Source organism: Prionailurus bengalensis, chromosome A2, assembly GCF_016509475.1.
Source record: "Prionailurus bengalensis isolate Pbe53 chromosome A2, Fcat_Pben_1.1_paternal_pri, whole genome shotgun sequence".
In the NCBI taxonomy this organism is placed as follows: domain Eukaryota; kingdom Metazoa; phylum Chordata; class Mammalia; order Carnivora; family Felidae; genus Prionailurus; species Prionailurus bengalensis.
Window position 1 is genome coordinate 57943549 of NC_057348.1, and position 27933 is coordinate 57971481.

General features: G+C 43.3%; 1 protein-coding gene across 3 annotated transcripts in view; it reads right to left on the reverse strand.

Moving 5' to 3' along the window:
* Nucleotides 1–27933, reverse strand: part of KBTBD12 (kelch repeat and BTB domain containing 12) — a 77454-nt gene that overhangs the window by 13487 nt on the left and 36034 nt on the right. For all 3 annotated transcript variants that reach the window (XM_043588280.1, XM_043588281.1, XM_043588279.1), the window contains exon 5: nt 12119–12316. In XM_043588280.1, coding sequence (XP_043444215.1) covers nt 12119–12316 — 198 coding nt within the window. The remainder of the gene's footprint in view (nt 1–12118; nt 12317–27933) is intronic.

Sequence of the window (27933 nt, forward strand, 5' to 3'; positions counted from 1 at the left end):
TGGAGGTGGCTGGTATCAGATGAACCCAGATTTGGGTTGATGAAAGATAGTTGCACCTTCCCTTCCTCTGAGCCAAAAGCCCAAAGCTATGGGATCATTTTCTTGAGCTCATTCCTATCTGCAATCTTCCTGACACTTTGCCCCTAGGGATTCCCTTGTTCTCCTTTCTGGCCTTCTGGCTATAAAGCTGGGGCTTTAGATTCCTGGCTCTGCAGCACACGTTCCTCGAATGTGTTTGCCTCCAGGTCTAAGTGACCGGTAGATTGAGAGAGAAAAGCATTGGGGTCTTTCCTCACATACTTGGGACCAAAGTTCCCTGGTCAGGAGAGAAGGATGCCAGCCCAGACCCTGCAGCTGCCAGGCACCACCAGGCATTGCCTGAAGGCTGGGGTGGGAGAGAAGGGAAAATGAAGCAGAAAAAATCCCCCACTTTCTCTAACCCATGGGGTCCTCTTTCTTGTTCCTTGAAACAGAAATAAAGGGCTTCTCTTAGAGCTCTTTCTCTCCACACTTGGTGCAAGGTTCCAGGTTTCAGATTGCTTTTGAGTCTTGGCCAGTGGGTAACAAGGGAAACAAATGAGGAACTTACTGATTTGGTAGTATTGCAAGTTCTGGTTCTCTTCCCCAATTTGCTCATGACCATTTAGTTTCAAGAGTTCTCAGGTAGCTGCTCCATGCATTCTACCCAGGGATATTGCTTGCATTCAGTGGGAGAGACAGGGTGAAAGGCACTTACTTGATCTTGACTGGAACCCAGTTTACAATCTGTTGTTAAAATCAGGCAGATGGCCCTAGCTTTTGGTCCAAAGAGATGTTGGGGAGTTGCCTTAGCAAAGAATAAAGAACAGAGTTCCTATGATACATAAACACAATGGAACACTAGCCAGTAAAAATGAGCAAGGATGATCTCTATTACCTGATATGGAGTGATTTCTGGGAGATACTGTTAAGTGAAAAAATTTAAATGTGTGGTTTTAAAGCATCTCCTCACACATTGCTCATTAGTTGCAAGGGAAAAATAGGAATTATACATTGGAGAAATTAGACAATATCTTGAGCAGGTAAATAAAAACTTCACTGCCAGTGAGGGGTAATGGACTTGACTTGCCTCTTTTTGTCATGCCCTGAGAAGGACATAGTGGATATGTAATATTTTAGCCAGAAAAGCATTACCTGAGTTTGAGCACAAGGAAACATCAGCTGGATCTCAGAAGAGGAATGTTTTATTTAAAAAGGGGGAAGATTGCATCACTTTAAAATATCAATGTTATAAGAGGCAAAATAATGTATGTAGAAATATTTCAGATTTAAGGAAACTGAAGAGACATATCAACAAAATGCAATACCTGCTTTTAGTGTCAAGAGGAAAAAATTCTATGAAGGACATTATTAGGTCAATTGACAAAATTAGAATACTAAGAAGAAAATAAAAGGATGGAATCAATGTTAAAATTACTAAAATTGTTAGTTATATTGTGGTTATGTAAGAGAATATTTTATTCTTCGTATTCCACACACTCCAGTATTTAGGGCTAAAGGGCATGATGTTTGCAACTTACTCGCATATGATGAGAAGAAAGTTATGTATCTGTCAGCATGTATGAATATATACATAACTATGGCCAGATGGATTCAATTACTAAGCACATGCTAAATAAAGCAAAAGGGACAATGTGTTAGTGACAGGTGAATCTGCGTACTCAGTATGCTATTTTTATTTTTGCAACTTTTCTGTAAGTTTGAAGTTGTCTCTGAGTGAGTTTTAAAAAGAACAGAGTTCTCTTCTTTGGAAAAATGTCTATTCATGTCTTCTGCCCATTTCTTAACTGGATTATTTGTTTTTTGGATATTGAGTTTAATAAGTTCTTTATAGATTGTGCATACTAACCCTTTTTCAGCTTTGTTCAATTTAAGAAACAAAACAGCTGAACATATGGGAAGGGGAAAAAAGAGAGAGGGAAGCAAACCACAAGAGACTCTTAACTGTAGAGAATAAACTGAGGGTTAATGGAGGAAGGTGGGTGGGGGATGGGCTAAATGGGTGATGGGCATTAAAGAGGGCAATTGTTGGGATGAACACTGGGTGTTGTATGTGAGTGATGAATCACTAGATTCTTCTCCTGAAACCAATATTACACTATATGTTAACTAACTTGAATTTAACTAAAAATTTGAAAAACAAAAAACAACAGTTTCCCAAATTCTGTTCTGTCATGGGTGTTGTGATATCTATGTTGCAAATGGCAGTAACTGATCCTAGGCCTTTCTGCTACCTGCAGTCCAGCTGATAGCAGTCTTCCCCAGCCTTTCCCAGCTTGCTGAGATTGGAGAGAAAATTTTATGTCATGCTTACAAATCAATGTCAACCTTTAAAGCTTGCAAAAACTTATAAAACATATATAGATCTGTATGCCAGCTCAGCACAGAGCATAGAGGCTGCATTCCTATTCTTGGATGTGTTCTAGAAAAAAGAATGCGAACCCAGTGATTACATGGTAAGAAGAAGCTGGTGCAAGATGAAAACAGTGACAGTCGGCTAAAATCACCAGAAGCTGAATCTGCTCAGATGCATCTTTTTAGTTAAAAGTAATAAACCCTCTTTGTTTAAAGGTGGGTGGTTAGGCTGGTGTAGAAAACTCTGTCAGTAATATCACTGACATATCAGCTGTCAGCCATATCCCCTCTGTGATCATTGTTCCAGAACACGCTGATTACATCCACCTGCTACTCTTTTTGCCTGAGGATTTTCTCTCCACTCAAGTGCGGCAAGTTGGGAGTGCCAAGAAGTCAATCTGAGGATAAATACCTCAGATTCTGCACCCTCTGGTAAGGAACAGCCCAGAGGCTGTTCCACACTGTCACTAAGTTTTCGAATGGGATTGAATGCCAGTGGCCCAAGGCGGTAACCTGTCAGTTAATTTTCCCTTGTGGCCCCCTACTTTCCCATCTTTTTCCTCTCTTAATGCTTCCCAGAACTATGTAAACTCAAATCCTGTCTCAGCATATATTTTGGAGGAGCTCAACCTAAGGCAGATGATTATTTTTATTAATTGGAAACTTAATTGGAAAATTAAGCCAAATGGTGTGGAAAGAAAAGCTGATGTGGAACAAGGAGTTAGTCCCTTAGCAGTCAGGACAGGAGCTGATGTGGTGTAACCCCAGGATTTCAGGATGACATGTTAGCCTCTCACTCTCTAGTGACAGGAGGTCACACCAGTTGGAGGATATTACCTTTCTGATGGCCTGAACATGAACTGAGGCCCACTCCATTGCTCTAGCATCTAGAGAACAGTGCTGGATGACTGGAGAGGCAGAACAGGGTAAAATTGATGGCTGTTGCACCATCTTGCCCTGTATCATGGAAGGTCTCTGGGAAGGGCACAAGTGGAAGAGAAAGAAAATAAGTCAGGACAGAGCCTGAATCATTAACCTGGCTTCACTTCATCAGGCAGGCAGTTTATTATCTTGTCACTCTGGGAGGAGACAAAGGATTCTGGCAGAGGACATGAAACTGTAGTCAGAGACAAAGGACTCCGTCAGTCATGGCACACTTCCCTCAACAAGCAAACTGAAATACACCTAGGATCTAGCTTCCTTTATTTGACTTTTTTTTTTGTTTTAAATTAAAAAATGTTTATGTTACTAATTTTTTTCTTCCTCCAAAATGACAAGACAGAGGAATTCACACCTAAAGAAAGAACAAGAAGAAATGACGGTCAGGGGTTTAATCAGCACAGATATACATAAGATGTCTGAACTAGAGTTTAAAACCATGATTTTAAATAGTAATAATAGTAGCTGAGGTTGAAAAAAGCGCAGAAGACACCAGAGAATCCCTTTCTCCGGGGATAAAAGAACTAAAGTCTAGTCAGGCCAAAATTAAAAATGCTGCAACCAAGATGCAATCTCGAATGGATGCTGAAACAGCAAGAACGGATGAAGCAGAGCAGCGAATCAGCGATACAGACGATAAAATTATGGAAAATAATGAAGCAGAAAAAAAAAGAGGGAAACAAAGGCAAAAGATCACGATACATGACTTAGAGAAGTCAGCAACTTATTAAAGAGGAATACCATTTGTATCATAGGAGTCCCAGAAGATGAAGAGACAAAAAGGGTCAGAAGGTTAATGTGACCAAATTATAGCTGAAAACGTTCCTAATCTGGGGAAGGGCACAGATATTAAAGTCCATGAAGCACAGAGAACTCCCATTAGATTAAAGATTCAGGCAGACTTGGATGAGAAGCAGTAGAAGGAGGCACTTACATGCCTCTATCAATAGGAGCTTCAGAAACCATCATTTTTCCTTCTTTGCCTTGGTGGCCAAGAAGCTGAACTAAGTTCTGGAAATTTTTCTTAACTTAGGTTTTCTGATAAAATTACCCCCTCTACTTATTACTAAGCATGTTTGTAGTTTCATTGCACCTACACTTATCCTTTAAATTGTCTCCATTGTTTTTGGAATACAAATGGCATATATGACATATACAGTATAAATATGTGGTGTATGTGGAGCAAAAACCAGAGGTAGCAACTCTCCTTCAGGGTATCACAAGTTCAGTACAACTTTTCCAGGGAGGACTGAAATAGCAATAGTAAAACAGACAAATTCAATCACAGTGTATCTCTCTCTGTTGATAGTCCTGGGATAAAACAGAATTTCATCCTGTAGTTGTGACCAAAGTTGTTTGTTCCTTTCTCAACTTTCTATTTTGAGAAATTTGAAACAGTTGAAAGAAGAGTACAATGAATACCTTCAGACTTTACATCCGGATTCAGTAGTAGCTAACATTTTTTCCATATTTTTACTGCCTCCCTCATGTGTACACATGAACACGCACTTTCTTTTTCTGAAACCCTTAAAAATTAGTTGCAGACATGACACTTCACCCCTTCACGCTTCTTCTAAGAATAAAGATATTCCTTTACATAATTACAATACCATTATACCTATGAAAAAACATTAATTCTATCCCATTAAGTAATATTCTGTCCGTGTTCTGATTTCCCCAAAATGTCTACATTGTCGTTCTTTTCAATCAGAATCCAATAAATGCTCACATTTTGTATTTGGTTTTTATGTCCCTCTGATCTCTTTTCACTTAGGATGGAACCATCTTTTTTCCCCCATGACATTAACTTTTTTGAGTATCTGGGCCAGTTTTCTTGTTGAATGTCTACATTCTGAATTTGTTTCTCATAGGGTCATTTAACCTGTTGTTCTCCCTTGTATTCCCTATAGATTGGAAGTTTAGAGGCTTGATTACACAGGAGTTAATCATTTTGGTGGTGGTAGGTGGGCAAGAATCCTTCCTACTGTATTACACAGAAAGAAAATACACTCATTCTTGAACAACCTGGGTTTGAATTGCATGGGACTACTTATATGCAGACTTGTTTCAATAAGTATAGCAAGTACTATAAATGTATCTTCTCCTTATTATGATTTCTTAACATTTTATTTTCTGTAGCTTATCTTAATACAATTATTTTAGCATATAACACATATACATAATATGTGTTAATTGACTGCTTATGTTATCAGTAAGGCTTCTGGTCAAGAGTGTAGGCTACTAGTTAGGTTTTTGGAGAGTCAGAAGTTATATGTGGATTTTTGACTGCACGGGGGGTTGGTACCCTAACTCCACATTGTTTAAGGATCAACTGTACTATAAAATTATCCCATTTTAAATGATGATTATTTGGTTGCAACGGTAGCCATCCAATTTCACCACTGTAAGAGTATATATTTTTCCTCATTGTAATTAGTATTAATTAGAATTGTGGTTAGTATTGGTATTATTTGTATTATTAGGCTAATACTTTGGTGTCATGTACATATCCTGTTCTTCATAACCTGTCAATCAATGCTTTTAGCATCCGCTGATGGTTTGCCAGAGCCAATTATTATATGTAGTCTTCTATCATTCCTTCTACATTTATTATTCATTCAATCAATTATAGTCAATTATGATTTTTGATGTTCAAGTTATTTCAAATTTGGCCACGGACTGCCCTTTTACACTGGCTTGTCTGTCTTTTGATGGGACTCCCTTAAGTCTTTGATAGTTCACCTGCTTTCTGGTATAACAGGACATCCCAAGCTCAGCTCACCATTTTCATGTTCCACACCTGGAACCGGCTATTTCTCTAAGGAGCACAGCTACTTTCTAAGCCTCTGACTGAAAGCATTGTTCTACTAAGGTAGCAACTTCCTATTTGGTCCTCGCTTAGCCCCTTCAGGGCTGGGACTGCATATATTGGTTCTCTAGGGCTTATCTAGAAGTCATTCAATAAAGGTTTGTTGAATGAATGAACAATGGACATCAGCCAGGGCAGTGGTTCTCATTTGAACCACTGCATATTAGAACAATCTGAAGAGCTTTTATTTTTTTTATTTTTTATTTTTTTCAATATATGAAGTTTATTGTCAAATTGGTTTCCATACAACACCCAGTGCTCATCCCAAAAGGTGCCCTCCTCAATACCCATCACCCACCCTCCCCTCCCACCCCCCCATCAACCCTCAGTTTGTTCTCAGTTTTTAAGAGTCTCTTATGCTTTGGCTCTCTTCCACTCTACCCTCTTTTTTTTCTTTTTTTTTTTTGAAGAGCTTTAAAATTTTTTTTTAATGTTTATTTATTTTTGAGACAGAGAGAGACAGAGCATGAATGGGGGAGGGGCAGAGAGAGAGGGAGACACAGAGTCGGAAGCAGGCTCCAGGCTCTGAGCCATCAGCCCAGAGCCCGACGCGGGGCTCGAACTCACGGACCGCAAGATTGTGACCCGAGCCGAAGTCAGACGCTCAACCGACTGAGCCACCCAGGCGCCCCGAAGAGCTTTTAAAAAATATTGATGTCTTGGGGCGCCTGGGTGGCGCAGTCGGTTAAGCGTCCGACTTCAGCCAGGTCACGATCTCATTGTCCGTGAGTTTGAGCCCCGCGTCGGGCTCTGGGCTGATGGCTCAGAGCCGGGAGCCTGTTTCTGATTCTGTGTCTCCCTCTCTCTCTGCCCCTCGCCCGTTCATGCTCTGTCTCTCTCTGTCCCAAAAATAAATAAACGTTGAAAAAAAAATTAAAAAAAATATTGATGTCTAGGCCCCAGACCCAAATATTCTGATTTAACTTGTCTGGCATGGAGAGACAATTTAGCTTCCTGGTTAAAAAAACACAATACAAATGGTGGGGCCAGACTATCTGAATTTTGAATCCCAGAATCAACACGTACCCTCTGTGTGACCTCTTTAGATGGCTTGTTTCTCCAGTGGTCTGTAAAGGTAATGACATCTACCTCACAGACAGGTCACGGTGAGATTTGTATAAATTAACATATGCAAAGTGCTCACAACGGCTCCTCGCAAAGTCAACACCAAGTAAGTCTTACATGTCCATTTGATTCTACATTTGTTAGTGAGGTAATTAATTTTTTGAAATACTTCCCAACGCGGTTCTTCTTTTTGATTACTCAAGTTTGTCCTCAGCAGCCTTTCTCCCTTTAGGGCTGGGCCCCGTGCTGAATGAGAGAAGACAGAGGGGTGGTTTGCGAGAAATTCCTGCCAGGGACAGGGAAAAGGCAGAGAGCTTCTCTGGTCCTGGGCAGAGAAGGGGCAGCTTCCTGGCTCCCCTAGAATTATCCAGGGAAGATGGTGCAAATGAGTCAGGTGGGTTAAGGGGGACTGGAAGCAGAAGGGCCTTACGGCTGGACTCTGGCAGAAACTCTCTGCCCAGAGCTCTACCCACTCTGGCAGCCAGCATGGAGCCAAAGTGGAGAAGAGGTGCACTCCCTCAGCTCGCTCAAAGCATTCCTATGTTACCTTGGAAGGATTGCAAGAGTAGCTACAGACTGCAAATAAGTGCAGGTGCCAACTGGCTGCTGTAGTGGTAAAAGGTGAGGGGACCCTGCCCCAGAGACTTAGGGGGAAACACACTAAAACCAGAGGCTGGGAGGAAGATGCAGGCGAGTCTCAAAGAGCTAGTAGCTGGAACAAGAGCCAAAGTGGGGGCTCTGTCAGCAGGAAGCCAGCTGAACCCTGGGAGCAGCCCCTACTCCCGGGATATTCAAGAATCCTGGGTGCTCACTGGAGCTAGAAAACACGGGATGCTTCCTCTCCAAGCTCACTTGGTCCCTCGAAAGGTAGGACTTCTGGGGGTGCCTGGGTGGCTCAGTGAGTTGAGAGTCCCACTTTGGCTCGGGACATGATCTCACGGTTCGGAATTCGAGCCCTGCATCGGACTCACTGCTGTCAGCGCAGAACACGCTTCGGATCTTCTGTCCCCCTCTCTCTGTCCCTCTCCTGCTGGCGCTTTCTCAAAAAGGCAGGATTTCTGTGTCATCGACACAGGGATCCTTTGCAAGTTCCTAAGGCCACGATGCCATCTCCTCCTGGAGGCTTTTATGAGCAGGAATAAGTTCCCGCCACTAGGTGTCACCTGCCACCACTGTCTCTCTGTCTCTGGAAACTTAACATTTCTGTCCCGGGATAGAGCCATTTCTGCCTCTTCCGCACAAAGAACTCCCTCCCCTCCACTGCACTCTCCTGTGGGCAGTTCAGCTAATTCTCCTTATTAGTGTCAAACACAAGAGCCAATTACTTTGGGGGGAGAGAGAGGAAGAGCCTCTTTTTCCTTAATAACAGCATTATTGAGATATGATCTACATGCCATACAATTCATCTTTAAAAAATGTGTGATTCAGTGTATTTTAGTGTATTCACAGAGCTATGCAACCATCACCAGCATCTAATTTCAAAACATTTTTGTCACCTCAAAAAGAAACCTTGTACCCCGTACCCACTGGCAGTCATTTCTTGTTCCTGATTCCCCCTGACAAGCACAAATCCACTTTCTATCTTTATGCATTTGCCTATTCTGCACATTTCACAGAAATGGAACCGTACAGGGTCATCTGTGATGGCTTTCTTTTACTTAGCATAATGTTTTCAAGGTTCATTTATGTTGTAGTATATGTTAGGACTCCATTCCTTTTTAGTGTCAAATAATATTCCATTGTGTGAATGTACCGTATTTCCTTTGTGCATTCATTAGTTGATAGACACTTGGGTTGTTTCTACTTTTGGGCTGTTAAAAATACTGCTGCTATAGGGGCGCCTGGGTGGCTCAGTTGGTTAAGCATCTGACTCTTGGTTTTGGCTCAGGTCATGATCTCAAGTCACGAGATTGAGCCCCGTGTCGGGCTCTGCACGGGGCGTGGGGTCTGTTTGGGATTCTCTCTCTCTCTCTCTCTCTCTCTCTCTCTCTCTGCCCTTCCTCTGTTGGTGCTCTCTGTCTCTGTCTCTGTCTCTCTCTCCTCTCAAAAAAAAAAAAAAAGAGTGGGATGCCATGGAATGCCATGGAAACTTTCTCTGTGAGGTTCTCCACAGGGTGACTTGACTTATGCTCTATTTTGGGGCTGGTCAGGTCCTGAAGACAAGTCTTCTGGCCCCCTGCTGGAGGCTAAGGCTGCCCACATTCTGGGAGCCAGGGAGGGAAGAAAGGTGGTGTCTCAATATTCAGTGTGCAATTTTTGCTCAGCCTGCCTGTTTTAGTAGCGAGTGCTTGCCCTCCACTCCCGGCCTCAGCTTCGGTCTCCACTGGGGTGAGCAGGGGCTCTGTGTCACTACTGAGAGTGGGGCAGGAGACTGGCTCCTCCTTGCTTCCAGCCAGTCTTCATGGTCTCAGCTTCATGTTTCAATCGCCTTTTTCCTGAATCAACTACACAGATTATGAGACATTCGTTGCTTGACTGTGGTTTTCTGAATAAATAAATGGAATGACTAGGTTTGTGTCACACAAGGAGAGGAAATCCAGTGCCTGTTTTTAGATCTGATGCTGAAGTTTCTGGTTCATAACGGGCATGCTATTATACAATTGCTCTATTTTTCATAAACCCCAGGAATGATTCATTCAGCTAATCCCAGACAATCCATCATGTTAGGACCAAATAATTAAAATGGACTTTGAGAGCTCATATGGTAAATCCCTTTCCCTCTGGCTGAGAGCATTATTAGTCCCCTGTAGTACCAAGAAAAGAGGTTGGCTCATAGTATGAGGATAGACCGTTTGAAAAGTTGGAGGTTATCAGTTCTCTAAGTCAATATTATACAAGGAATGAAAAGATAAAGAAAGGAGACAAAACAGAATTATCTTCTCGGTCTTCAGATACTAACTGCCACCCACCCCTCTGGATGTTCTGAGGCCATCCTTTGTATTCTCCTGGTGAAGAGAAAGCCAAAAGCCAGGGGATGAAGAGGAGGCCTGTGATCCCAGTGGGAGGAGAGCCCTGGTGGGTGTGTGGATGCAGCAGCTGGAATCTCTCTCCTGACTCCGTACTCGTATCCTTCTTACACACAGAGCTTGAACCTGGGGGCACTTATACATCTCCTTCCTGAGCCAGGGTTCTTGGCTACTGTGATAGATGACACAAGCATGTGCAGTTTAACATAAAAGATATTAAAAGCACTTTTTAAAAAACCTCTTTGGAAAGTCCTCTGAAGAACAGACAGAGAAAGGAAAATTAAAGCTTTTTATTATGGGAATACTCAGACATACACGAAAGTAGTAAAATAACACCCCAGTGTATCCATTATCTAGCTTTACCAATTAGCAACATTTTACCAATGCTATAAAATCTGTTCTCGCCCCTCTCACCCCAATCACTTTTTAAAAAGTCTTTGCTGGAGTAGATTAAAGCCAATTTCAGACAGCATATCACTGACACCCATAAATACTTCTAGATGATCTCTAATTGTTAACATTTCTCTTTTTTCCTTTCTCCTTTATATAAAACCACGAGGCCATTATTATCATAACCGAACAATTAACAATTCCCGAATACCATCTAATTCTCCAGTCCATATTAACATTTTCCAGATTATCTGAAAAATATCCTTTTTTTAAAAAAAATTTTTTTAAATGTTTATTTATTTTTGACAGAGAGAGAGAGAGAGAGAGAGAGAGAGAGAGACAGAGCGTGAACGGGGGAGGGGCAGAGAGAGAGGGAGACATAGAATCCAAGCAGGCTTCAGGCTCTGAGCTGTCAGCACAGAGCCCGACCCGGGGCTCGAACTCACGGACCACGAGATCATGACCTGAGCTGAAGTCGGACGCTTAACCGACTGAGCCACCCAGGCGCCCAGAAAAATATCTCTTTACAGGAGATTTGTTTGAATCAAGGGGCAAATAAGGCCCACTTGTTGTATTCAGTCTATCCATCTCCTCTCGTGGTTGGTAATGAAAACTTCATTCTTAACTTACGTCTAATTATGTGCATTAAAAATGAAGGTGGGCTTATAAAAGGCTTTGCTCTGCTGCAGTGTCAGCTTTATTTTAATCTGGCCCCCTTCCAAAGTTTTAAGTGCTCTAGAGGCATGCTTTTCATGGATATATACTGGCCTAGCGCTTCTATCAGTGAGGTTAGAATTGAACAGTTCGTCATTTCAATATACCTGCATTCTGCCGTATTTACTGGTGTGGCGAAATAACTTTGGAGACAGTTGCTTATGAGATTGGTGCCTATTTCAACAATTTCTGTTACATTAAAAATTCTAAATCCATACTGTGCTTTGCAGTGACGTTACAATCTGGTACGTGGGAACTAAGTGTGGTAATAAATACGTGTGTATTTAGAAATGCTTTCAAGCAATTGATTTCAAGTGGTAGTCGTGGAGGACGAATAAGAGTGTCCTCTGAGGGTGGGATCTCTTGGTCATTAAAGACAGTGATGAAACCCAACAGTCCGGCCATGGCTCTATTTCTGCCTGGTCTTCACGTTCTCAAATCTCTTGTTAGCCCTGCAGTCGGGCCTTAGACTTGCTCTCCCACTTCTCCTCTCCTCATATTCGGCTAATATTTACTGAGTGACTGCTGTAGGCTAGACACATTATAAACTGGATCTCATTTAACTCTTAAAATAGCCTGTGGGCGTGGCGGTTCCATTTTGCAGCTGTGAAAACCCAGTGCAGAGCTTCGGTGAGAGGCTCCAGGCCACTGAATTCTGAAGGCCAGGCTTCTTCCCGGGCTCACCCTGCTGTCTGGATTATCCTTTGGGGGCTGGGTCAGTTAAGGGAGTTTAAAGCCAACACCAGCGGAGGTGATAAAACATTTAAAATTGGATCGGTACCTGCTCCGTGGAATCCCCCGCAGACATAGAGCTTCCCATCCACTGCTCCTGCGTTGGTAGAATTGGTTCGAAGGGAGAGCAGGGGGCTTGGCATAGGTGGGCCCTCTCTCCAGAAGTCCCCATCAGGGTTATAGATCTCTACCACATCGAGGCACTTTCGAACCTGGCCTTTGTCTGGACCTACACAGCCAATTCCACCTACAGAGAATGATACACAGAAATGAGATTACCAAGAACTGCACCTTCATCGTGGCTAGCACCCTCTTCCTGCTACAGTTTGTATCACATATTTACAGGCCTTTGACTTTTCCTTGCTTGGTGCTACTTCTCAGATAATTTCTTTCCTTTGCTTGCTCTTTCTTTCTTTCTTTCCTTTCATTTTCTTTCTTTCTTTCTTTCTTTCTTTCTTTCTTTCTTTCTTTCTTTTCTTTCTCTTTCTTCTTTCTTTCTTTCTTTCTTTCTTTCTTTCTACGTTTATTTTTTTAGAGAGAGGGAGACAGAGTGCCAGCGGGGGAGGGGCAGAGAGAGAGGGAGACACAGAATCGGGAGCAGGTTCCAGGCTCTGAGCCGTCAGCCCGGAGCCCAATGTGCAGCTCAAACCCATGAACCGTAAGATCATGACTTGAGTCAAAGTCAGACACCTAACTGACTGAGCCACCCAGGCACCCCATCTTTTTTTTTTTTTAATGTTTATTTTTGACAGAGAGAGCACGAGCAGGGGAGGGGCAGAGAGAAAGAGAGACACAGAATCCGAAGCAGGCTCCAGGCTCTGAGTTGTCAGCACAGAGTCCGACGCGGGGCTCGAATTCATGAACCATGAGATCATGACCTGAGTCGAAGTCTGATGCTCAACCGATTGAGCTACCCAGGTGCCCCTCAGATAATTTCCAAGCAATAGTGATGTCTGCTCCGTACTCCATACCCAAAGTTAACATCATTTTTACTCATAGTGTTCTGTATGTTTGTGCTATGCATGAGGCTGATTCCCTTTTATGTTCTACAACTTCCAACACTGGTTCACACAATGAGCATCGCCCTTAGAATAAGAATTTCAGGTTTGAATGTGAGGGTAACTCAACTCTGACATCTGTCTTTCTGTTGATTGTTAGCAATGATTTCACTAATCTGCTAGTAGGGATGCATCCTTTCCGTTCTTCATCATTGTAAGCTTGTCTCTTCCTCTCTTCTTAAGTTGCATGAACTTTTCCCCATGAGGGAAGGGCTCTCCTTTAATGAATTTCAAGTTTGAGGTCAAAGAAAGGCTCCATACCCAAATGCCCAGGGCTTGTTCCATTTTTGGATGATACAGGTCATTCAACAGCTATTCACTGGTTGCCTATTTTATCAAGGCAATGTGCTAAATTATAAGAAGTTTAGGGAAATGAATAAGGCATGTTTCTTGCTCTTAAGAAATTAATGAGGTGGAGGGGCACCTGGGTGGCTCAGTGGGTTAAATGTCCGACTTCGGCTCAGGTCATGATCTCATGGTTCGTGGGTTGGAGCCCCACATTGGGCTCTGTGCTGTCAGCTCAGAGCCTGGAGCCTGCTTCAGATTCTGTCTCCTCTCTCTCTCTCTGCTCCTCCCCTGCCCATGCTCTGTCTCTCTCTTAAAAAATAAAATAAACCTTAAAAAATTTTTAAATGAAATTAATGAGACACAAAGGGTCATGTATGCAAATAAATAGGTAGACAACATCATGACAGGTAACTTAGAAGAGATACAAATTAGACTCAGAGGTCCAGAGTCTGTGACAAGTAACAGATATATCATTTACATAGTTATGATTTTAAGTCCAGCCCTTCATGGGAAAAGTAATCGTATAAGAATTTCTAATATACTGTAATAAGAAACACTCGTTTGTAGGTGATCTTTTTTTTTCTCTCCTCCGAAGTCCCACAGTGAAAGGTCTTTGCCGCCAGGGCCATGTTTCTTGACCTGAAGGATGGCTCCTGAGGCAGAGGTGAATTTCCCGGAAGGACAGACACTCCTCTCATGGGTGACCTCCTTCCATGCTGACCCAATCTGACAACCCTGCTCTACATGACCAATCTCCTTCCTGTTTCGGGGGTCCAGAAGAGTCGTGTTGGCTGAGGCTTGGCTGTGTTGTTTACAGCAGTATCAAAAAACCTAAACTGAGCTGGTCTGATCTCCTGGCATTTACCTCACGTACCACTTACTGAGAATTTAATCAGATACCATTTCATGGCATTTTTTCTTTCACTGTTACTTCACACCTTTTGCCCATCGTTGTGCTAGTCAGATGGTATTTTCATCACCGCCTGTTTTTTTTCAGTCTTTCTTCATACCTAGCACAGTGTCTGACACATGGGTGCCTGGAATGAATGAATGAATGAATGAGAAATTTAACTCTTCCTCTGCTTTCTCTGTCCACGTGGATGTATCATAAGCTCACTGAGGGCAAACGTTGCTTTTTACACCTCATATCTCACAGTGCCTCACACCCAGTGCTCAAAGAATTCAAGGAGATTGATGGGAACAGCTTATTTTCACCCTGGTCGGGACCTACGCCAGGCAGGAGAGGTGATGGCAGAGGACTTTGGAGGAAGATTCCATTTTTTTTATCCCCCCTCTTTGCTGATGGAGCCTGGCCTGTTTCCTGTCTCAGTATGAATCCAGGGACAGAGACTATCAGCTCAGGAAGCTCCTAGTTGCTTTCTCTCGTATCCGACCAGATAAATAATTTAGCCTATTCCAGTGCCAAGTCTGGGCCGCAGCGTTTCCAAGGAGGGGACGTGCTGGCCTTGGCTAACTGCACGGCTCTGCTGTTCACGGGCCCTCTTTCAGCGTGGCACTGTGGTAGTCAGAGGTGTCTTAGGCCAACAAGAAGTGGAATTTGCTATGTGTGGGGCAAGACGGCCTTCAAGAAGAGGATTTATCACCAGCAGCTAAACCTGGCACCTACTCATCAGGTAAGAACGAGACGACTTAGTTACCTGCTCTGCAAAGACCCAGGAGAGGTATTATTAGGCTGGTTTATATTACAACCACTTTGGAAAACTTATGAACAAGTGGAAGCAAGCAGGTTAAATGTGAGCCACTGAGAGTCAGGCTGGGGGCAGGCGGAGCACCCAGCATCCTGAACAGAACTTAGAAGTTTCACTAAGAGCCCATTCGAAAAGCTTTCCCAACATAATGTGTATGAAGAATGGTAGTATTCTCTTGGTTTTTGGAATAATCGGAGCGCTTGCCATTTTTGTTATTCTGGTACTAAGTGCACTTAATTATCGCGTGCAGCCCTCACTCTGCTCTTGGAGACATGTGCCCTTTCTGTTTGGTTGGCAGACCGCGTGCACGCTCTGCTCGCGGGTGCCACATGGCTTACGGGACATTGTCTTTGCTCCTGACCATTAACGCGTGAATATGTTCCCTGTCTCACTTGGATGTAATCCCACCATCAAGTACACTTAGAGCGTCACTCTGTAACAGCAGACTTAATGAGCTTAAACTGAAGGTGAATCCTGATTAGATAAATAATCAAATAAAAGCGTGATCTTTATTAATAAGTCAGCAGCAGCACCACAAGAGAACTCTTTTGATGAGAGAAATCTAGGGTAGGATCAGCACATCTTTAGAATTTCAATGAGATACCTCCATATCTTTAATTTATATGCTATCAGAACCTCTCAGCCTGACTTTTCTTTATTCAAAACAGGCAAATGAATAGAAATCAGCTTTGGGAGTCACCCCCAAATCGACCTCAAGTGCAAACTATACTCCTTAGGGTTTTTTCAGTGGGTGGAAATTATAGAAGAGGACAGTTTCTGCCTCTCCTCGTTTTTGTTTCTACAAAAATGAAGACCCGCTCTTCTTGGGTGTGGCTGCTACAGATTCCTTCTCTTCTGTGGCCTGGCGGGGAGGTGGCTGAGGGCAGAGGGGAGTAGCACTTCTCTGACCCCCTCCAAGGACTCCCTGTCCACAGCACCCTGCCTGCAATGGGGCTGGCTCCCAGCATCTGCCCTGACGGGTAGCCTTCAGGTGGCAGACTTACTCTATTCTTCCCTGGGCTGGATCCAAAAGAGGAAGGGGATTGTGTAATGGCTCTGACAAGCTCCCAAAGTTACTTGCGTTGCTAAAGACGCTTTAGAAACAAGCTTTAGTAAATATCTTTGGTGTCGTAAGCTCCCTTGTGACGCAGGAAAAACACGTGGGCTTTTGGAAACAGCCAGACTCTGGTTTACATGCTTGGGTAGCCACTTACTAGCTGGTAACTTGGGTCAATATGATTTCCCCAAGCCTCAGTTTTCTCGTCTGTACATTAAGGATAATAATACCAATGTCATAAGTTGTGGCAACGATTACGTTATTATATAACTATGTAAAGGGGAAGAGGGGTAAGGAGGTACTTGCGTTTGCTGTGTATCTATTCACAGGCATTCCTATGGGAATTTTCTTTATTCTCCTGTACTGTATGTAAACAAAGTGGCTGGCAGGCAGTGTGAATTCTTTCTCCTGCATGTTCTGCAATGTTGGGTAAGTAAGCCAGTGGTCACCGAAGTTGCTGAAATCTTATGTTTGCTTCTTCTCAATTTAACTATTTGCTACGTCTATGGCTGATTTGACTGTGTGGTCAAATCTCTCTTAAAAGTTTCGTCTTCAGGAGGTCAGGGGGCTGCAAAGTAGGCTGAGCCATCATCTCAGCCATCATGAGGAGAAAAGCTCCCTGACAAGATTTAGAGGAATTCATTTGGTCATGAATGTCTGAGAGAGGCAGGGGCTATCAAGTGACATCCTAAAAGCCAGAAAAGGATTTTGCAGTGAGCAGGTTTCCAGGAGTGAAGCTGGCCCACCCGTCTGAGTGGATGGGCTACTTTCTGACTTGTGTGTCAAATTCGATCTATTCACTGCTGATAGAATGCCTGTGACGATTTTGTTCTCACTTGAGTTGTCTGCTCTCCGAGTTTTTTTCTACTCTCATTTTAGAGTTCCCGATTTGGAGCCTAAGACCCTAGGAGATGTGATCTTGTTCCTTTCTTAGTCTAACACAGGCATCTTGGGTATTTTGAGAAAAAAGTCCTTGAGGACTGGGTTGAAAGCAGGCTTATCTGCCGTTTACAAAATTCCGTGTGATGCCAGGCACTGCTTATCTGTGTTGTGCCTTGGCTCCCAGAACATGGTCTGACAGTCCTCACTTGTAATAAGGCCATTCTCTTCACCTGCTAACCCTTTACTGTCCTTTGCCAGTTTTTTTTCTCACCAGGCTAAGAAAACAATCATCTGTCTGCATTTAATTTGCTCCTCAAAACATATTAGCTTGAAAATCAAATGAAAGAGCTGAAAAGTTCTTGATTGTGAAAAGCTTGATTTTGCTTGAGGGCAAATCATGTGTTTGAAATGTCTTACATTTCCACTGGAATTAGAAATACATTTCCAGGGACACCTGCGTGGCTCAGTCTGTTAAGTGTCAGACTCTTGGTTTCAGGTCAGGTCATGATGTCACAGTCTCATGGGTTCAAGCCCCGCCTTGGGCTCTGCACTGCCAGCATAGAGCCTGCTTGGGATTCTCTCTCCTGTCTCTCTGCTCCTCCCCGACTTGTGCTGTGTCTGTTTCTTTTAAAATAAATGAATAACCTAAAAAAAATTAAAAAGCAATACATTTCCACATTGAGAGAGAGAGAGAGAGAGAGAGAGAGAGAGAGAGAGAGAGAAATACACTTCCCACTGGAAATGTAGGCAGCTGAATAGTAAGTTCTGGCACTGAAACCTCGGGTGCCAGATAAGCTGCAATTACAAAATTGCTGTCCCACCTGATTCTGATAATCCCTGGGCTTTACTGGACCCAGTCCTGGGAGTCAGTGGATTTGCATATGTGAGACATATTCAAATACGTGGCCTGACCCCAGCAGTTCTTTCAAGCCCTGGGGTCCTCTTTCTTTCTTTCTCTTTCTTTCTTTCTTTCTTTCTTTCTTTCCTTCCTTCCCTCCCTCCTTTCCTCCCCCCTCCCTCCCTCCCTCCCTCCTTCCTTCCTTCCTTGCCTCCTTCCTTCCTTCCTTCCTTCCTTCCTTCCTTCCTTCCTTCCCCACACCTCTTCACTAGCTTGTTCTGCAGGCTTGACAGGTCTGAAGGCTGAGTCCCTATGGGGAGAACCAGAGAGAGCCTGGGAATGGTGGGTAGGAGCAAGCTTAGCAGGTGACCTAGAGATGTCATGCCAGGTCAGGGGTGACAGGGCTCAGCCTCAGATGAATATCACCACTGTCCTCCTTGATTCAGCAACCTCTGTATCTCACCCGTCACCCAATTCCGTTGGTGGTACCTCCTCAACACGTCTCCTATGTACCCCTTCCCTGTAAGGTACACAAGCTTTGATGACCCAGCCACTGCCTGGTGCTACGCCTTCCTATCACCTCATGCTCCAGGCATGCTGGGCTGCTTGCAGCTCCCCAAACAGGTGAGGCTATGTAGCTCTTGGCCTTTGCTTAGGCTGATCTCTGCCTAGAACGGCCTCTCTTCCTCCTCCTCCCCTCCTTCCTCTCCCTCCTTGTCCTCCTCCTCCACTTCAAAAACTCCTACTTCTCTTTTAAGGCTCAGCTCAATAGTCACCATCAATAAATCTTTCATGTCTAGGGGCGTCTGGCTGGCTCAGTTGGTAGAGCACACAACTCTTGATCTCGGGGTTGTGAGTTCGAGCCCCATGGTGGGTGTAGAGATTACTTAAGAATAAAAAAATCTTAAAAAAAAAATCTTTCATGTCTCTACATAAAATTGGCCATTCCTTTCTTTGGGCTTCCACTGTCCTTTGAACCGAAATCAGATTCTATATATAACATATATTGTTCTTATTTATCTTCATGTATGTTTCCCTATTAGATTAGGTTGTAAGTCACTTGAGGGCAGAAGAATGTCTAGGTCACATCTGTATCCTCAACACTTTTTACAGATAGTTACGAAACAAACATTTAACTAAATGCACAAATGGATCCGCTCCTCACCCTCATCCCAGGTATCTTTTTTCTTACACATTTTGTCAAAACAAAAAGCGATGACTGGCTTCCCAGAATGTGGCAAGCCCTGAGTCCAAAGGGCTGAAAATTCACTTCCTGTCAGTTTATAAAAATCGTCTTCTTAAGGATACAGGAATGTCCGCCCAAGTATTGAGAAAAATTGTGGGTGTGAGTCTGTTGTTGTTGGGCTCAGCTCTTCCCCCGGGTCAGCCTGCCTACATCAGTTAACTTCTCTTAATCTGGGCTGGACCTGACCTGACAGGACACGAGCCCACACTCTGCTAATACTTCTCTGAGGTGAGGACTATGAATCAGATATATTCCCCGGCTGAAAAATGTAAACACACAGGATGTAAATCCTTGAAGGCAAGGTATGCGTATTGCTATATTCTCTGAGGTGCTAAGAATAATGCTTTTTTTCCTAGAGGATCTTGGCAATATTTGTCGAGTAACTATTGAAGAAAAAAGGCCATAATAAGGGTGTGGCATGTTTATCTCATGTGTAAATAAAATGATTTGCAGAAAACCATAATTTGTGCTCATTTCCATATTTACCCAAGAACTTGTAGAGAATCGGAGTGATAAAAAAATGATCGCATATATGAATCAGGATAAACTCGTTGAAGATAACACATTCTACTCTTTTATGTTTTAAAACATATGTTATTCTCTGCCTTAGTGAACTGAAGATACCAAATGTAATTAAACATTTTCTCAAGGACTCAGGAGTAACAATACAACTTGTTGTCATAATATGCCATAGATACAGAGATGACTCTATTCATTAGGCTGCGCGAAAACAGACCCAAGATTTGCTTTCATGAACAAATCTTTGCTGTTGGTGTGGCTTTTAGCAATTTACCTCTTTTCATAGAAGCAAAGCATAGAATGTCTAGGTGCATGCACAGCCCTTTGGCTGTGGAACACTATGCTAAATCAGGGGCCAAGACAACAGTCTCCAGAGATATTACTCACTTTCAAGAACATTATCACCACTGCTCATCAGGGGCTTTCACATTGGAGAAGCTTCCAATTTTGACTTCAGAGTAAAAAAGTGCTTTAAATTTATAGTTAATTTTAAGCAATTTATAAGTATATTCTGGATATCCACTTTGTATTTATACTAGGTATCTGAGAATAATACGTTTAAGAACCTTTTTTTTTTGTCCTTAAGACACAGTCTACTGGGGGCTGTGGGGGGGGGGGGCGCCTGGGTGGTTCAGTCGGTTGAGCGTCTGACTTCGGCTCAGGTTATGATCTCATAGTTTGGGAGTTCGAGCCCCGCGTTGGGCTCTGGGCTGTTAGCTCGGAGCCTGGAGCCTGCTTCAGATTCTGTGTCTCCTTCTCTCTCTGCCCCTCCCCTGCTTGTGCTCTGTCTCTCTCTGTCTCTCAAAAATAAGTAAATGTAAAAAAAAAATTAAAGAAAAAAAAAGACACAGTCTACTGGGAAACCAAAGGCAAATATGAAATCACAAGTCACATAGCATTATAATTATATATGGATTGAATAAATAAGTATATATAAATAAAATATATATTATAAACATATAAATGAAATATATACATAAAATATAATTTCTAACTAACTGCCACAAAGAAATGCGGGACTGCCAACTTTCTGTGAACTTTCAGGATATCAGTGATAAAAATTACTATAGCTAAGTTGTAATTTGGGAGCCACTTGGACTTCAGAAATGTCCCAGTCCAGAACACTCTGGAATTAGATCAGAACACACTGACAGCCTGCTTGATAACTTATGACGGCCAGGATGCTTTGACTAAATAACCTTGACATGCTCTGAGAACACCTGACTAGACAGTGCTGTCCCGGGGGAAGGGATGCGGTTCCATTCTTCTCTGCAGCTCTTCCAAGAGCTGCCTCAGGGCCTGGCCTGTGTGATGCACGCTCAGTAAATATTCTGGGCATATGATACTCCGACCCAAACGATACTACCTCTTCTCTGTCCTCACCATATTTGTATTTCTCAAAGGGTAGTTCTACGACGAGTCATTCCAGAACTGCCTGGATGCTTCCTGCAATTCAGATTCCTAAGTCCCACTTCAGACCTACTAGCTCAGAACCTGCCAAGGGTGAGGGCCAGGGACCTGCCATTTTGACGAATAACTGAGGTAATTTGAGGAACACTTCTCTCTTTTAAAAAGTTGCTTCAAATTGTATCTGAAGAAAGATAAAGGCAAAATCTTACCATAATAAAACTTAGTGCTTCCATCTGATAAAAGCATTCACCTCTAGCGTGATCTCTGAAGTGCATTTACTCTAGTGACTGAAACCTTCTGTGTGACTTCCCGTGTCACCCTCGCTGGCACTCCAGCTGAGAGACTGCACAGTACGGCTGCCTCAGCAAGCCAGTGAGGTACAGAGTGGTCTCCTGGAGAAAGTGATACCCGGTGGTTTGGGACATCAGCTGTGTGGGAAGACTTCTTGTTAGCTGGCTCCCCAGACAGGAAAATGAAGAGTCCTACTTTAAATTTTTTTAATGTTTACTTATTTTTGACACAGAGAGAGAGAGAGAGAGAGAGAGAGAGAGACAGAGCATGAGCGGGGGAGGGGCAGAGAGAGAAGGAGACACAGAATCCGAAGCAGGCTCCAGGCCCTGAGCTGTCAGCACCGAGACGGACGTGGGGCTCGAACTCACGAGCTGTGAGATCATGACCTGAGCCCAAGTTGGATGCTCAACCGACTGAGCCATCCAGGCGCCCCAAGAGTCCTACTTTTAAAAATTCTCCATGATACCCGGAACTGATTGTTTTTGTGGCTTTTCATACGATGGGAGAAAACGACGGGCTACAGAGATGAGGGAAGTCAGCTCGGTAAACTAGTGTATGTCAAGCCGCTGTCACAGAAGCCAGGCCCTGGGCTGGCTCTTGGAAGAGATGTGGACACGAATGAGCCAAGGTCTCTTCCCCTAGTCTGTCTGAGTATAGCGTGATGATGGCAATGACAGCCACAGAGCAGCATGCTGTGGGGAACCCGGACCTAGTGGCCACACAGCCACCAAGGGGAAGGGCATTTCTTGCCAGGTGTTGAAGGATGTGTAGGAGGTAGGGAAACAAAGGAGGAGGCAGTAGAAGCAGAGGGAGGAGAGTAGCCACAGGTACACAATGGAGGTGTGGACAGGAAATGACTGTTGCTGTGGCTGGGGTTTGAGTTTTGTGGGGCTGGGAGGGGAGAGGCTGGAGGGGATGAGGCTTCACAGGCAGGCTGGGGTCAGGTTGGGAAAGGTCCAAACCTTTCCACAAATAGACGCGGGTGCTCACTTTCTATATTTGAGTTTCCTGACCCATCGAGCTGAAGCAACTTCTGACTTTTTAAAAACACTTGCCAGAATCCCATATTTGTGAGTATCCATTGCCATTTCAGAATCAAGCATAATTTATTCAAAAGCCTAACTAAGAGCAGGAGAGCTAAAATGCTTGCTAGTTTATTTCACAAAAACTCTTTTTCAAAGACAACTCCTGGTACCATATTTAAAATCATTTTTTTTTTTTTTTTTTGGTCATGCAGACACCCAACAAGAGCTCATAACCAGGGATTAATGAGGTGGAGCCTGGAAGATTCCATCTTTCTCAAAACTTTACTAATAGGAGCCTGCATTTAATTCATCTCCTCCTTTATTACTCATAAAAATATGAGTTTAAACCTTGAAAACAAGGAGTTAACATTTTCTCACAGTGATGGGATAGGTTCACCTAAAATTTTAAGGCTGCCTGTTTAAAGAACATTTTCTGGCAGATTAGGATGTATTTTGGATTAAAGTAGCTTAACTATCTCTTATAATGAGCATTCATAGTACAAATGACAAAAGATTGTTCTTGAAAAATAAAGCACTTTAAAATGCATGGCTTTAAACAGCATTTTAAAATGCAAGGCTTTTTTTAAAAAAATTTTTTTTTTCAACGTTTATTTATTTTTTTGGGACAGAGAGAGACAGAGCATGAACGGGGGAGGGGCAGAGAGAGAGGGAGACACAGAATCGGAAACAGGCTCCAGGCTCTGAGCCATCAGCCCAGAGCCTGACGTGGGGCTCGAACTCGCCGATCGTGAGATCGTGACCTGGTTGAAGTCGGACGCTTAACCGACTGCGCCACCCAGGCGCCCCTAAAATGCAAGGCTTTAAACAGCACCCTCTGCTCTCTTCCCAGAGGGTTTCAAATGGTTCTGCCATCGAGCCCACAGCCCGCTCCTTCCTGCACAAAAATGGTTACGCTCCACAGAAGCCCTCAGAAAAAAAGCCAAAATGAAAATCAGCCAGTTTTAAATACCTGGGCTTTCAATAGGGTGTCATTTACTCATAAGGCTTACATAGACTCTTTCAATTATTTAAAGCTCTCCAGGAAGTTATTCAACAGAAGAGCCAAAGACAGTGTGCAAAACTGACCAAATACACATGTAACTGAGTGGACAGTGGAGTCACTTAAGCAAACAATCTGGCCGTATCTTTTCCTGTATTTTTATTTTAAGAATGCAATTTATAGATTTCCAGGAAAAACTATCCAGTGTCTGACTAATATGCCTCTTGGCTAGTTTGCCATCATTCCAGGAGCCATTTTCGTCTAAATTCAAGTCATTACCTGTGGCAAGACACTTATGCAAAAATTTAGCACAGATGTTAACTGAAGCCAATATTCTGAAATCTTGACAACGCCTATCAGACCTTGGGGTCAGCCTCAGCCACAACGTGCAGTAGTGTAAATGGAAAGAATACATTCTGGACAGGATTCTCCAAGAGCCCCTCACATGAAAATGTGTCCCTGCTCCACACAGAAAAGCAGGCTGGATGGACACGCAGTGTGTGTTTGGTGTGTATTTACAATGGGAGGGAATGAGAAAAGTGGACAGAAACAGACCTCTGACCCCAATGCGTGAGGGCAGAGTGATCCCAGCACCCAGATGGCTCCCCAGCTGGGCCCTGCGGCCACAGCACAGAGACCTGTCAGCCGAGGAGCTGGGACAGCTCAGGCTACTGAGGTTAGGAGGACTGGGCTGAGCATTTTGGGGACCAAAGTGTTAATTGTCACTTATTACGAGTAATAATAATAATTATCATTATAACTCTTATTTCTTGTGCACTTATATATGTGCCAGGCACAGTATTCCTCATCTGACATAATACTCTCAAGCTTCATGACTGCATGAGATGACGGTGTATTATTATTATCCTTATGTTATGAAGAAAATGGACTAACAGTTAAGCAACTTGCTCAAAATGGCATGGCATTAATAAGTTGCAGAAATAGGATTTGTCTGCAGAAGGACCTTTCCTTTATACGGCTTATTTGAGGTAAAGAAGAAACCTGGGAAATCTTTGTACAGATGGCATTAACTCAGATTTGTAAAAGTATAAAAAAGTAAAGGCAAGGGCCATTAATCAAATGAGCCAGATGCCGCCCACCCCCCCCGCCTGGCCTAAATCTCTCCCCAGGGTGGTTAGATGCTTATTGGGACTTTCAGGCCCCTAGGGCTCCAGTTAACCTGACACGCTAACCCCTCATTTAACAGGAAGCCAGATTTCAAGTCACGGCCCAGAACACAAATACCAACGCTGAACAAAGTAAAGAGAAGTGAATGGCAGTGCTGTGACGGAGACCTTGAATTCTATTCTGAAGAAAACTGGAGACATTGTTAAAGGTCCACAGCCGCACAATCTGTGTGAACGCACAATCGTCTGCCCGAGCAATCTTCAGGCACAACTTGGGGAAGGCAAGGAGAGGGGAAGAAGCGGCACCGGAGCAGTGGGAAGGAAAGGAAGGACCATCACAACATAGCACCTGCTGGCCTTCTAGCTCGGGGGCGGACGGTCCTACCTAATTCACAGCCAATTTGTACGGCACTCACGTACAGAGTGGTACACTTTTTGATGTTCCTCATGATGATCTGTACAAGTTATTTTAACCTTGACATGGGGCAGATTTGGGTTTGAACCCTAGATTTAATCGCACTACTTGTACGATAAAAATAAGCAGAGACGTTACCTTTGTAGGACATTGTGAGAACTCGGACAACACATGCAAAGCACCAGCATTTAGTGATTCTTCGACACAAATTACTTTCCTTCAAAGAAATTTCTTCAGGAGGCAGAGAAAAGTGTGATAACCTAAAACATTTTCTGTCTAGTTACAAATGTTATCAGATGTTGGCACTTAAAGGTGCTGGCACCAGTTATTTGGCAAATGTAACTTTGTAGACTCTTTCCTTTTCCAATGCCTGGGAAACAGTTTTGGCACCACTCAGAGCATAGACTGACAAGGGGGATTATCTACTTATTTAAAGGTATATTTTACTCCACAAGTAAGGTAATAAACTTTTTGTGGATAGGGGCTTTGTCCACGTAATTACCTAAATAGTGCCGGATAAGTAATAGCAAAATTGTCCACACAATAAAGGCGAATCAATAGGAGAGTTGGAAAAAAATTTTAGGAAACTTCCAAACAATTTAGGGTAAAGTAAGCCTTGTCCTCTCTCTTTGTAAACGGACTCAGAGTGGAAACAGGAGTCTCAGAAAAATAAAATGGAATTAAAAAATTGCTGATTTAGAAGATCTCTAAGATGGGCTGAATGTTCTTAAAGAGAAAGAGCAGGAGGACCGGACACCCAGCCACTGGGGATCTTAAAGGGAAATTCTCCAGACAACCCCCAGAAGCATTTACTCCTTGGAGCATCCTTAGGATGTGGGAAACAAAGGCAAATGAAAAATTCCCTTACTGCCTGCAGCCCATTGGCAAGTCCTTGAAACAGGCAGAGTGACCTCCCTCTAGGAGCTCGGCTGCCTCGATGATGGTGACACTTTGCTCAGGCCAAAAGGCAACCTTAGCTTAACATTATGTCGACACCCCCCCCCCCCCCCCCCCCCCAGCATCCTGTAAGTCTACTTTCACATATAAATATTCCTTTGGAAATTTCCTTTATCTCTACCCGCTTCCCCATATATGTTGGCAATCATCCTCCAAGCTTATGGCCCCCGACATACATCTGAAGGTCTCATGACTGAACTTTTACTAAACAGTAATAAATGACCTTTTCCTAACAACAGCTAGCCCCTCAAGGTCCTGGAAACCTTGCTTCCAAAATTCCTTAGAGACTCTCGCTGTCCCTAACCCCCTCCCAAACTGAAGGTTTATAATCAGTCACCCATCATAACCTCAGAGCAGCTTTCTGCCCATGGGTCCTGCCCCTGTGCTTTTAATAAAATCACCTTGTTGCACCAAAGACGTCTCAAGAATTCTTTCTCGGCCATCAGCTCCGGACCCCCACCACCACTCAACTGCATCACTTAGACTCAGACCATCAGGACAGACAAGACTTTAGTAAAACCACTGTCAGGCTCTTCTTTGTGTACTTCTTTATCCCTTTGGCCATATTTTTCCCTCTTTACTGGTTTACTAAGGGCTGGTGGCCATCCTAACTTTTTAATTTGCCTCTCCCAGACTATTGCTTTTGCAGTGAATTTTAAGTATGGCATACAGATATGTCAAACTGATGTTACCAATAGTGACACGATAAAAAAAATGAAAAAAAAAATGTCCCTGCATTGAGAGAGAGGGATAACAATTTTCTTGAGATTGTTTAAAACAAACAACCCACAAAAAGCACAAGGCCCAAAATGGTGTCATTTAGACCAAGTTCTCACATCAGTGCTCTATACATCATCTAATTGCAGTTTCAACCTCCCCCAGAAATATAGTCTTAGCTGGTCAGTCAAGAATTTTTCAGTCCCTGCCAGTGAGTCTGCACCGGAGTCCTTTCAGGGCCCCCAAGGAAAGATGAGGTCATCTCCATGATAGGGCACTTTGCTTCTCCCCCGCCCCAGAAAGCTGCCTCACATAAAATAATCCTTTTCTTTTGCTGATAACTTTCTTGTCCCCACACTGGGCTGTAACAACCTTCTGTTTAGTCCCACTCCTCTGGCGCCTCTCCACCTGCTAGGTGGGGGCTGCCCAATTCATGAATGGGTTAATGAAGCCAGTTAGACCGTCAGATTTACTTGGTTGAGTTTTGTGATTTAACAGGATGTGATAGCGATTGTTTATCATGAGCCCTTAAGACAAATCTACCTCCAGCCCCAGTAGCGCTGATCATGTCTCTGTTGCAGCACTCAGCGTCTTTTTTCTGTGTAGGAACCAGGCTCTTTGATGCTGATCCAGGACCAGGACAACTGTTTTATCAGTCTTTTAGTTAGACCAGGTGTACAACTCTCCGGTACCCTCTGGGGGTTATGTCTTCTTGTAAAGAGTTTGAAGGGATAGAAACCCTTCCCACATTGGTGGGACAGATTTCTGAGGGTAACAATCCCATCCCCACGTGCTGCTCAACTCAAGTGATCCTTGGAAATTTCTCCCTCGATTTGGTCAATATAGAAAATAGTAAACAAACCAGTTAAACTTCCTTTGCCCAAAGAGCCATGAACTAGCATAATCCTTGATTTTTCCATTGCTAACCAAAAAGAGTCTGTGCCATTGCTGACACTTCATTTTGTACCTAGATTAACATCGCAGGGGAGGTAGAACAATTTCTGTTAAGAACTGTTAAGGAAGACTCAGGGAGTTGCTGGGCCTTGTTTTGATGGTCAGACCTGGAAAAGTCTAAATTGTGCCATGAGAGTGTCTTCCACTCTCTTCTTGTAATACCTTGTCACACTTGTATATCGCATATCTTGACGTGTTTATTCAGAGTCTTAAATCTACACAGCCACTGTCCTAACACATGTTTTGACAAATGATTTGAGGACAAAAACAGGACAAATTCATGCTGATCGACAAGTAAATTAAAATCTGATCCACAAGTAAAACCTTCTCTTCAAGAAGGATCAACGATAATGGAGATTGTCCGGACCAAC